At 41.3% G+C, this 13,169-nt stretch overlaps 1 protein-coding gene across 1 annotated transcript; it reads right to left on the reverse strand.

Annotated features, from left to right (window-relative positions):
* Positions 1–1,374: 1,374 nt before the first annotated feature.
* Positions 1,375–12,555, reverse strand: THOC3 (THO complex subunit 3). Its single transcript, XM_086323221.1, has 6 exons — positions 12,226–12,555; positions 11,333–11,489; positions 9,805–10,009; positions 3,458–3,619; positions 3,235–3,335; positions 1,375–1,892 (listed from the first exon to the last, which is right to left on the reverse strand). Exons 1-6 carry the CDS (start codon positions 12,490–12,492, stop codon positions 1,729–1,731), a joined length of 1,056 nt encoding a protein of 351 aa, XP_086179347.1. The 5' UTR covers positions 12,493–12,555; the 3' UTR covers positions 1,375–1,728.
* Between the last annotated feature and the right edge of the window lie 614 nt (positions 12,556–13,169).

Consider the following 13,169-nt stretch of genomic DNA (forward strand, 5'->3'; position numbering starts at 1 on the left):
TTACACAATGAGGTGGCTGGTTGGTTTGCAACTAAAGAAACCATTCTCCAGGGAAAGTAGAGGAAGAGCTTGTTCCAGGCTGCAGGAAATATTACGGAGCCTGCAGATGGAGCTCAATTGATCACCTGCTAACCTGCACCAAGACTTAACAGCTCAGAGCCAAGGTCTATTCGTCTGTCAAATGGGAAGTGCAAATGGAACCAGAATAGCCATTGCAACAGAAGGTATATGGGCCTTTAAGCAAACCTAGATCTGAATACTGTCACTTAATAAGTAATACTGAGTTGAACTCCCTGAGGTAGTAAAATGGTGATAACACCCAACCTCTGAAGGTTGTTGCAAAAATTGAGTGAAGTGATCATCACAATACCAGACACACAGGGTATGTCCAATAATTAACAATGCCTATTAAGACTTGGTGATTTATATACTGCCAAACACGGTGCTGAGCACCTTGTATGCCTTTATCTGGTCATACTTGATTTGTCTACCCCTCAAGATTTTTATAAACATGTTTTTATACAAAAAACATGAGTACAAGAAAACTCCTACAAGGGTATATATAAAAATGCTTATTAGCAGAAAAATGGTTATCTCTTGGTGTTACAAATAAGTTTTCTTTTTGCTTACCGGCTTTTTCCAAATTTTTCCACAAACATCACTTTCTGAGGTATATTTGATTTGGTTTTTCTTTTTAAAGCTGAAATCCATTAAAACACAATGAAATCAAGATGCTGCTCACAGATAACAACCCCCTACATGAGCCATTTCTTCTGGTGGTAAGAGCTATTAAAAGCTGTGCCTTCCCTGAGGGAGCTGGCATGTGCTTATTTTAATAAGAATTAGCTGACTTAGCCCCTTCTTCACTTTGCCACCGGGGAGTACAGAGCCAAATTTTAGTTCAATCATTCAATTAGGTTCTTATTCTCTGCAGGTTTCTATTTTAATTCCCCACAGTCTTACTTCCTATTCTAATTTATAGGTCATATCATAATTTTTTATTTCTTATATTTTTAATATATAAAAATTATATATTTTACTATTTTTCCTCAATGTTTATCATAAATCTGTGGCCTACAAATCTTGCAGAATGAGGCCAGGTACACATAGACATAAACAAGCAATGACTCAACATGTTATCAGAGTGCCACTGTCCATGCATTTCACGCCACAAACCATCGAGTTCTTGCTTACGACATTAAATGACAGGATTACAACCTTTAAATCCTATCTGAAACTTTTTTTAAATACAGTACTACAACACCTCCCTATAATGACATAAGAAAATAATAAGGATAATATTACCATAATTTTTAAAGTCCTAGAAGTCCCATAATTAAAAAGTCAGTTTTATTAAATGTTCAATTCTCAAAATTATTAATATGTATTTTTTTTATTATAAAAAATCTCCAACTCCATCTCACCCTTCCTCACCTACCCCTCCAAACTACGTACTGTCCAAGCAGAACCAAGCCCAACAAATCCCACCACACGCCCAACAGCAGGAAGACAGGAAGTCCCCAGAGGACAAGGTATGCTGGTGTCGGCACTGCAAGGGACAGGGAACAAGAGCCAAATCAAACACAAAAGAAACCGGAATGGGCAGCCTAACAAAACACTGATACAATTTATACCAGTTCATAAATACTTTAGGCGCCCACCAACCCCAAGAGAACAGACCAAACTAACTATACAACTGAAGCCGCTGCCATATGCTGGGTCCTCCTATCAGGAATCATTGGGAAGCCCAAACAGCTTCACAGTTCCAGCTTCCCGACTGCTGTCATATTTGCCATCTTTGTCATCACAGGCAAACGCCAGCAGAGGCCTTTTGGGGTGCCAAGCCACGGTGAAGGTCGGGGACTCACATTGAACCTCCCACAGCTTGTCTCCTATAAAAATCAATATAGGGATACCAATCAGTATGTTAACAGTAGACCACACTCATTAAGTACTTACCTATGTTAACTCATTTAATCTGCATAATAGTCCTATAGGATACGAACAATTCTACCCCGTTTTACAGAGAACACTGAGGTACAGAGGGGTCACAAGGCAGTCGGGTGGCAGAGCAGGATCTGAACCTAACAGCCCATGCTCTGAGCCCTAGCCTACACTTCCTAAAAAAACTGCAATGTCAGCTCTTTGTTGAGCACTTCTTATGAATCAGATGCATTATACTTATCCTCATAAAGTATGACAACGCTATCCATCAACGCAAGTAATGGTTTTAAACCCCATTTTATAAAGAAATGGGTAACTGAACAGTTAAGTCACACCTCAAAGAAGCAGCAGGGGAAAAAAAAAGGCAGAAAAAGAACAGAGTCAGCACAGAAAGTCAGTCTGTCCGAAGCCACAGATCTTTCTACTCAATCACACTTGCCTTGCAAATAAAATTCTTTTTTCAAAATTTTTATCCTGCCTGCTTGTTGAAATTAAACATGGTTTTTTCAAAGCCACTTTTTTTTTAACCTGGATTAATGTAGTAAAGTGTTCATAGTGTGGTGTTGATTTAAAAATGCAGGATACACAGAATTATACACTTTAAATTGGTCAATTAGATGGTATGTGAATTTTTTGATAAAGCTGTTTATATATATATTGTTTCTACATACACACACATACTTTCTTTGAAGTTTTCTATATAGTTTGAAATCTTTTACTAAAGTATCATGTATTTCCAAAAATAATAAAGTTACATTAAAAATAAACCTGAAGAAATACTTTTATAGAATGAATACTTGCCTCTCATTTTTCTATTTTCAAGTTCTGTCTTGTTGCTTTTTAAAACAAATCACATGTGCTTTGATAATTTCTTAAATTGTAAAATATATAAATCAACATACAGGCAAAAGACAAAAAGAAATATACCATATTGCTAAAAGAGGCTGTATTTAAATGGTGAGATCACTCATCCATCCATCCATCCATTCTTCCTTTCTGTATTTTAAAAATTTTGGAAAAAAATTATTATAATGGAAAAATTAAAAGTAAATAAAAAGCAAACTGTTTTCTTTAATCACTTTCTTTCAGACCTGCCCCTCTTTCCTAAATCTTTGCTCCCTCATTACCTGATAACAGTCATAATAAACACACTTGCCTTAAGGAGGCAAATGCATTTTTGCTAATACTAGCAAAGTAGTAAGGAACAAAGATGAAAACACGTGATACGAGTTCTCATGGCCAAGGATGAATGACAGAGGAGTCTCGTTAAGATAGTGAGGGTTTGGTTACCTGTCTCTACTTCAGCAATGTCAATGAAGTGATCTTCTGATGCTGATGCCAGCATTTTCCCATCATGGCTAAAACTGAGGGTCCTCACAGGCCAATCCAGCCTATAGCAGAGAAGACCAGACAGAGGAGACATTAGAATAATCCAAAGAGGAGGGCTCAACTTCACTCAAAATGAAATAAAACTAACTTATCCAACAAGCAAAGTGCTGGCAGAGTTGCTTACCTGGAAAAGCATCGAACACACACTAACTCATCTACATCCCAAAGGCTGACCAAAGCATCTGCACTTCCTGTTGCAAAGTACTTCCCCATGGGGTCAAACTTGATACAGATACAGTTGGAAGGATGGGCGTTGATGGACTGCACAGGCTTCAGCTCTGGGTAGCTGAAAAACAAAACAGACATCAATCAAACTGAGGGAAATGACCCTGGTACTAAGATAGAAATAGGAGACGCTGAAGAAGAAAACCAAAGACAACAGAATAAGTATCAAAGACTGTAAATCAAGGCTTTCCTGAAATAAAAAGATTTCAAAAATATACTGAAACAACACACTATATACTTAAGAATATGAACCCAGACTAACACAAAGACATTTTGTTGTTGTTCAGTAGCAAAGCAGTGTCCAACTCTTTGCGACCCCATGGACTGCAGCACACCAGGCTTCCCTGTCCTTCACTATCTCCTGGAATTTGCTTAAACTCATGTCCACTGAGTTGGTGATGCCATCCAACCATCTTATCCTCTGTTGTCTCCTTCTCCTCCTGCCCTCAATCTTTCCCAGCATCAGGGCATTTTCCATCAGGTGGCCAAAGTATTGGAGCTTCAGCTTCAGCATCAGTCCTTCCAAATATTCAGGGTTGATTTCCTTTTGACTAGTTTGACCTCTTTGCTGTCCAAGAGTCTCCTCCAGCACCACAGTTCAAAAGAATCAATTCTTCAGCCCTCAGCCTTCTTTATGGTCCAACTCACCCATCCATACATGACTGCTGGAAAAACCATAGCTTTGACTATATGGACCTTTTTTGGTAAAGTGATATCTCTGCTTTTTAACATGCTGTCTTGGTTTGTCATAGCTTTTCTTCCAAGGAGCAAGCGTCTTCTAATTTCATCGCTGCGGTCACCATCCACAGTGATTTGAGAGTCCGAGAAAAGAAAATCTGTCACTGTTTCCATTTTTCTCCATCTATTTGCCATGAAGTGATGGGAAGGATACCATAATCTTAGATTTTTGAATGCTGAGTTTTAAGCCAGCTTTTTTTCTCCTCTTTTACCTTCATCAAGAGGCTCTTTGGTTCCTCTTCACTCTCTGCCATTAGGATGGTATCATCTGCAAACCTAAGGCTGTTGATATTTCTCCCAGCAATCTTTTTTTTTTAACTTTACAATATTGTATTGGTTTTGCCATATATCAAAATGAATCTGCCACAGGTATACATGTGTTCCCCATCCTGAACCCTCCTCCCTCCTCCCTCCCCATACCATCCCTCTGGGTCGTCCCAGTGCACCAGCCCCAAGCATCCAGTATCGTGCATCGAACCTGGACTGGTGACTCGTTTCATATATGATATTATACATCTCCCAGCAATCTTGATTCCAGCTTGTGATTCATCCAGCACAGCATTTCACATGATGTACTAAGCATATAAAATAAACAAGCAGGGTGACAATATATAGCCCTGATATACTCCTTTTCCAATTTTGAGCCACTCCTTTGTTCCATGTCCGGTTCTAACTGTTGCTTCTTGACCTGCATACAGGTTCTCAGGAGTCAGGTAAGTTCAGTTCAGTCACTCAGTCGTGTCCAACTCTTTGCGACCCCAGGGACTGCAGCACACAGGCCTGTCTATCACCAAGTCCCGGAGCTTGCTCAAACTCATGTCCATTGAGTCAGTGATGCCAAGCAACCATCTCATCCTCTGTCATCCCCTTCCCCTCCTGCCTTCAATCTTTCCCAGCATCAGGGTCTTTTCCAATGAGTCCATTCTTTGCATGAGGCAGCCAAAGTATTGGAGTTTCAGCTTCAGCATCAGTCCTTCCAATGAATATTCAGGACTGATTTTCTTTAGGATTGACTGGTTCGGTCTCCTTGCAGTCCAAGGGACTCTCAAGAGTCTTCTCCAACATCACAGTTCAAAAGCATCAACTCTTTGGCACTCAGCTTTCTTTATAGTCCACCTCTCACATCCATACTTGACTACTGGAAAAACCATAGCTTTGACTACACGGAGGCAGGTAAGGTGTTCTGGTATTCCCATCTCTTTAAGAATTTTCCAGTTTGTTGTGATCCACACAGTCAAAAGCTTTGGCACAGTCAATGAAGCAGAAGTAGATGTTTTTCTGGAATTCTCTTGCTTTTCCTATAATTCAACAGATGATGGCAATTTTATCTCTGGTTCTTCTGCTTTTCCTAAATTCAGCTCATATATCAGAAAGTTCTCGGTTCACATACTGTTGAAGCCTAGCTTGAAGGATTTTGAGCATGACCTTGCTGGCATGTGAAATGAATGCAACTGTGTGGTAGTTTTAAACATTCTTTGGTATTGCCCTTCTTTGGGACTGAAATGAAAACTGACCTTTTCCAGTCCTGTATGGCAACCCACTCCAGTACTCTTGCCTGGAAACTCCCATGGACGGAGGAGCCTGGAAGGCTGCAGTCCATGGGGTCGCTAAGGTTCACACACGACTGAGCGACTTCATTTTCACTTTTCACTTTCATGCACTGGAGAAGGAAATGGCAACCCACTCCAGTGTTCTTGCCTGGAGAATCCCAGGGATGGCAGAGCCTGGTGGGCTGCAGTCTATGGGGTCGCACAGAGTCAGACATGACTGGAGCGACACAGCAGCAGCAGCAGCAGCCACTGCTGAGTTTTCCAAATTTGCTGATATATTGAGTGCAGTACTTTAACAGCATCATCTTTTAGGATTTGAAATAGTTCAGCTGGAATTCCATCACCTACACTAGCTTTGTTCATTGTAATGCTTCCTAAGTCCTACCTGACTTCGCGCTCTAGGATGGCTTACTCTAGGTGAGTGACCACATCATCATAGTTATCCAGGTCATTAAGGTCTTTTTTGTGCAGTTCTGTGTATTCTTGCCACTTCTTAATGTCTTCTGCTTCTGTTTAGTCCTTGCCATTTCTGTCCTTTATTGTGCCCATCTTTTCACGAAATTGTTTCTTTCGTATTTCCAATGTTCTTGAAGAGTCTCTAGTCTTTCCCATTCTATTATTTTCCTCTTTTTGTTTGCATGTTCACTTAAGAAGGCTTTCTAATCTCTCCTTGCACTCAGTTGGGTATCTTTCCCTTTCTCCTTTGCCTTTCATTTCTCTTCTTTTCTCAGCTATTTGGAAGTCCTCCTCGGACAACCATTTTGCTGTCTTGCATTTCTTTTTCTTTGAGATGGTTTTGGTCACTGCCTCCTGTACAATGTTATGAACCTCTGTCCATGGATTTTCAGGCACTCTGTTGCATCTAATCCCTTGAATCTATTTGTCACTTCCACTGTATAATCATAAGGGATTTGATTTAGGTCATACCTGAATGGCCTAGTGGTTTTCCCTACTTTCTTCAATTTAAGTTTGAATTTTGCAATAAGGAGCTGAAAATAATGGACTTTCAAAAAATTAGATTATTGGCAGACTTCTGACAGTAACACTTTATGTCAAAAGAAAATGGAGTAAAAAGATAAACAAGTAAGAAAATATGAATCAAAGTTTTTATATCTAGCAAAGCTATCAATTATAAAGTGTTCAAAGAAGCAGCACAACATAAGTATCTCTTAAGTTTTATAAGTTAAGATAAGTATGAACTCAGGGAACATTGCTCCCCTTGAACACTTTTTGAGGAATCAATATAGGAGAGTAAGCTGTGACAATCAGTGACTGAAGACTTATCAGCCCAAGGTTGGTGATGAACATTAAATACATATAGTTTCTTGTAGAAATTATATATGTTCAAAGTAATGTAATAACTGTAATCTGACAACATGTAGTAGTATTAACTTTTTATTAATGGAGGAAGACATATTCTAAAAGCAAAATTTACAATTTTAAGTAATCACACTGGTGGTGGTAGTACTATTGTTAAATATCTGTGTGTGTAACAGGGGCCCCATGGACTGTAGCCTGCCAGGATCCTCTGTCCATGGGATTCTCCAGGCAAGAATACTGGAGCAGGTTGCCATTTCCTTCTCCAGGGGATCGTCCCGACCCAGGGATTGAACCCAGGTCTCCCACATTGCAAGCAGACGCTTTAACCTCTGAGCCACCAGGGAAGCCCCGTAGGTAACCATGGGAAACTCAAATTCTATAATCCCCTGCATCTCTGAGAATCAGAATTCTTAGCTTGGAAGCAAAGCGATTTTAACTAGAAGTTATATGTATGAATTTACAAATTATTTTGTCTTTAAGTATATATATATACTTCCTAGCTCTGTCTACTAGAAAGGTCTAGAAATCATCAACTCAACAATATGGACGTCCTGAGTTCTAATATTATTTTCTAGTGAAAGAATCCAGGGATTCTCTGGGAATATACTAATTAAAGATTTGAGGCAGGAAATACACAGGATGAACTTGGCATATCTTGTTATACCAGAGAGCAAGAAACTGAAGACTATGAGAATTATGTTAAAAAAATATGAATCAGGAACCAAATTGAAGAGAATTCTGTGTGCCAAAGATAAATTCAGCTTCAATAAGGATAATGATTATGACAGATTGAAACACATCTACTATGCTTAAATACACAGGTCCATAACAATCCTTTAAAAAAAAAAAAAGCAGCAGATCATCTTTGGAATCGATAGAGAACTAATTCAGTACCTAATGACAAAGGGAAATTATCAAGCATATATCATGCCTTCTCTAAACTGGGTAACCAAACTGATAAGACAAAGTGACTCTTAAATAAGCAAGCAGTCAGAATCAGCAAAATCCAGACTGGGACAAGCTCCCCAGGTTAACAGCCTGTTTTTTAACAGTTAAGTTCTAAGTAAAACAAAAGGAAGGAAGGAGACTCCTCCACAGTTTAACTGACTTAAAAGGCATATCACACTTTTTTAAATGGGCAGAATTAGAGTATCCAGAAATTCACATTTGGTAGCAAAACTATAAAGAAATAAGATAAAAATCAAGACAGTGCTTTTCGAGGAGGGAGTTTTGATTAGGACAAAGCCCATGGAAACACTTCTGAGATGGCAAGCAAAGTAATATTTCTTGACTTGGTGGGATTACACAGGTGTTATGCATACAATAGTTCATTAAGCTACATACTTGCATTTTGTGGTTTTCTACATCTATTTTCTTTTCTAATACAAAAGCTTAAAAAAAAAACACTGCCTACAGAGTAAAATTCAAGTTACTAAGCATAGCATTCCAGAGCCAAATAATCTGGTACCAAATTACACTTCAACTTTATCTCCCTATTTCAGGACCTCTCTTCAGATACTTTTATCTACCACCACTCCCAGCAATTCTGATCTACTGACTACTTTCCAAATAAGTCATGTTCAGTCATACTTGTTTTGTCCATTGAGCAGTTCCCTTTTGCTGATTCTTAAAATTCTATTAATCTTTCAAGGTCAAGCTCAGAAACTGCCTCCTTCAACTCCCAAGTCCCACAGTCAATCCTTGGGGATTCTACAGCAAACTCCCAATCTCTCTAACACAGAGCCTACCACACTCTGCCTTGCAGTGTCCACCCAAGACAGTAGAAAGAACAGAATCAGATAGATCTCAACTTCAATTCCACAATTTCATTCATTTAGAGAATATTTACTAAGATCCTGACTGTGTGTAGCAGGTACTGGGCTAAGCACTAGGGATTCAACAGTAAACAAGTTAAATACAGCTCCTAATTCACAGAATTTAGTAACTAGAAGACACAAAGAAATAAATATGCATTTATAATGTAGAATGAGAAATGCTTCCAACAGAAGTACATAATATAAGCTTCTAACCTTGGGGATGAAGAGGGCCTCCCCAGAGGGAAAGTGATATTTAAACTGAGACTTTGAAAGTACGAATTAGGTATACTTCAAGGTACATCCAGTTCAAGTACTCACTAGCTAACTAGTCACTTACCCTCTGAGATCCCTGATCTTCATCTGTGAAATGGGAAGCATACCATCATCAGCTCCCTAGGATTTCTCTCTGGACACAGTAAAATATAAGGTACCTAGCTAGAAGGTGCTCAAGAGAAGTTAGAATTCCTTATTACTACAGTTGATCTTTGAACAAAGTCGGGGTTGATCTGACAGGGGTTGAACAAACACAATTAAAAATTCATGTATAACTTAACAATTGGTCCTCTGTATCCACGGTTCCTCTGTATCTGTGGCTTTGCATCCCATATTCAACCAATCTCAGATCAAATGGTACTGTAGTATTTACTACTGAAAAAATCCACATGTAAGGGGACCTGGGTAGTTTAAATCCGTGTTGTTCAATAGTCAATTGTTTGTCCTTCTGGCTCCTTCAGGATAGACTCACATCTAATTCATCTCGGGATCCACTAGAGCACCCAGTGCAAAGACATGACAGTCCCCTAAACTTAGAACCCCCTCACCTGAGTATGTTGATACAACCGTTGCCATTTGTCAGGAAGAACATGTTATTGTCATTGTTCCAGGAGATTTCATTGACCTCAAACTTGAACTGCTCCTCCGCTTTGGAGCGGTGTGTCTTGGCGTCAATGAACGTCACCACATCATCCTTGTTGCCTACAGCGATGGTCTGCCCGTCAGGACTCCAGCAGATATTAATGTTCTCTCCTGGGAACCCAGATACGATCAGCAAGATACTGTTAGCCTACAACCCTCCAGAAGTTTATCTTGTTATCAAAGAAAGACTAGAGCTATTGCCCAGAGTTCATTCACTAAGGTCCTCATCAGTAGGACCAACCAGAAGTCCAGCACACTCATCTACACATTTCCCCCTTTAGTGCTCACATCTCTAAGGGACATTTTTCCTCCCCATTTTATAGACGAAAAACTGAAAGAGAGATGGGCCAAAATATCAAAGCTATGAAGTAACAGAGCCAAGATCTAAATGCATACTTAACACCAGAGCCTCTAATTCTCTCTTATACTTGCACTTCCCAAACTCCAGTCATTCACATGCCATTTTCACAATTTTTGAACTATCCATGTAATAGCTATACTTCTTCCTTTAAGACTTTTATTAAAACTGACCCCTCCAAATTTTTTAAATAGCTTCACTTTGGCAATAAATTCTATAAGCTAGTTCTTTTTTTCTAGTAGCCATTAAAATATATATACAATCAGTTTTTAATGTTCATCTAAATACTTAAATCACGTACATATCACCAGTTGTCTAGTTGGGGAAACCATACCATTCCACCTCCAGGTACAAGTCTTGCCAACAAAGTCCAGTAGCCCACAAATTTCATCAACTTTATTGATTCTAAGATGCATATTTTTTCACACTTTATTACTTGTAATGTATCTTAGAATGCACCAGGATGTATTTCAAAATTTTTGGTATATCATGATTATCTAATAAAACTTTATTTTCTTTCCTAATGAAACAAAATATTGATGCATCTTATAATCAATAACATCTTAGCCAACATAACTTAATAAATGGCCTCAAGGTTTATAAGGCAATATCTGGGGAAGAACAGTCTATAAATGTACTACACAACTTCCAGGTCATTTTCTCCCCAACTGTCAGTCATTTATTCTAAAGTCATTCTAGCCTATCAGCAGTTTCCTAAATTCTCCACTCCTTGGTACATGCTGTTCCCTGCTAGAGCTGCCTACGCACTACAAGATGACCGCTAAATCTATATGGCTATCTTAAGGGTTTGCTCAAATTCTGTGAAGCCTTCCCTATCTTCTCCAGGCATACTTAAGTGTTTCCATTCTCAGTATCCACCTTGTAGACCTATCCATTACAAGATGACCATGTTATATTATGTTAGTTTTTTCAATACATATGTCTCTCCCTGCACTAAACTCTCAGGTCCTTATTCAGCTCAGGATGTCCCATACCAACAGGGCCAGGCACACAGAAGATATTTAAAATGAATGACTATCAGTAGCTCATCTTCCTACTGTCCTCTGAACAGTTACCTTTAGTGTTCACAGTGGCAATGCATTTCGTAGTCCTCACATCCCAGATGCGAATGGTTTTGTCTCCAGACGCAGTGACAAAGAGATCAGGGTTACTTGGATGCCAACAGAGCTGGTCCACGCTATCCCCATGTCCCCTATAATTGTTTTCTTTGACCTGAAAGAACAAAATCCAGATACCACTTCACCCATATGTACCTGCCTACCCATGTAACTTCTTAAGCTTATTCAAAACGAGGTATCTGGCTACCAACACAAAAGTTCGGATGAGTAAGGAGTCCAGTCCTTCTAAGTCACTTCCCCTAAACCCTTCCCAATACCCTACCCTCCCTTCCTCCCCAGTCAGTGTGAACAGTTCTGAGGACGGGGTCCACACCAATGCCCTTACTCTTTATCCCTCCCTGGCCTTCCTCCTTTCTGGTTTTCTACCCTTACTCTTCCACCAAGGGTCCCAACCCGCTTACTCAATTCCACGGGGGCCCTGTCATTTTCAGAATGACTCTCCTCATCATCACAGGAGCCCACCACCACTGTCCCAGCCGCTCCTCACCACCACACGAGTCTCCCCGCCATCCTCTCCACCGGCCTTTACTCTCCACACTCACCTTCAACCCACCCCGCTCATCTTCACGCCTCCTTACTATTACACTCCCTATACACCGTCCCCCCACCCCAACCACCTCCTCTCCACCACCCCCATCTTCCCCTCTCATCAGTCCGTTCCCCCCGCCTCACCCCCCACACTTCTCTTTCGCGCATTATACATGCCGCTCACCTCCACACCCCTCCTTTCTCCACCCTTCTCCTCACCCCCACTCTCCTCACGCCATTCTTCAACCTCGCCTTACCACACCCCCTCTCTCCCTAGCCTGGGCCGGGTCCCAGCGGCTCACCAACCGGTCCTTCTCCAGCAAGAAGACGCTGGCCGTCTTGTCGAAGGACCCCGAGGCCAGGCGACGTCCGTCGCAGCTCCAGGCCACGGAATGCACCTTGGCGCTGTGCGCCGGGAACTCGCGCGTCTTACTGTGGCCGCGGAACAGCTCCTGCATCCCGAGCACGTAGCGCGTCGGGCCGCTTGACACTGAGCACCAGGGAGCCATCGAGCCGGGACCGCTCTGGCCCAGCGATGAGGGTCCCATGGACGCCTGGGGAATCGCCATACCGAATTCCCGGACGCTGGCTCGGTAATATTCTTCTCAGCGGCAATCAGCCCTGCCACCGCCGCCGCACGCATGCGCGGCACAGACCACCCGCGCTTCCGCGCACCCGCACTGTGGCCCACTCCCGGAAGAGACTACAAGTCCCAGCATGCAGCGCGCTCCCGCCTTTCCCTTTCCCAGTGGTCGCGGTTCAGCTTGGAATTTCCTTCACCATTAACTATTAGGAGGTTTTTAGGGTCCTTATTTTCTCCTTACCTATTGTTTGGTAGATATATTTGTATACCTGTTTAATCGAAGAAATAACGCAATTCTTCTAAACCTCAGTTCGCTGTCAGTTAAAAACACCTTTTTTTCTGGGTTACTCCCACCTTTCAGCCCACTCACTTGGAGCCGAAGGCTCTCTACTTCCTACTGCAGGAGGAGCTGGTGAACTTCTCTGGGGAAATAGACTAGAGGTTTGAGTTTTCCCTGGTGGCTCAATTGGTAAAGAATCCGCCTGCTAATGCGGGAGACCTGGGTTCGATTCCTGGGTTGGGAAAATCTCCTGGAGGAGGAACCGGCTACCCACTCCACTATTCTGGCCTGGAGAATTCCGTGGACCGTATAGTCCATAGGATACTACTGAGCGACTCTCGCTTTCACTTCTTTGGGGCGGCGGGGAGGGGAAAGGGAGAGGA

Source organism: Bos grunniens, chromosome 10 (assembly GCF_055505025.1).
Source record: "Bos grunniens cultivar Pamir isolate PY7600 chromosome 10, Bosgru_T2T1.0, whole genome shotgun sequence".
NCBI lineage: Eukaryota > Metazoa > Chordata > Mammalia > Artiodactyla > Bovidae > Bos > Bos grunniens.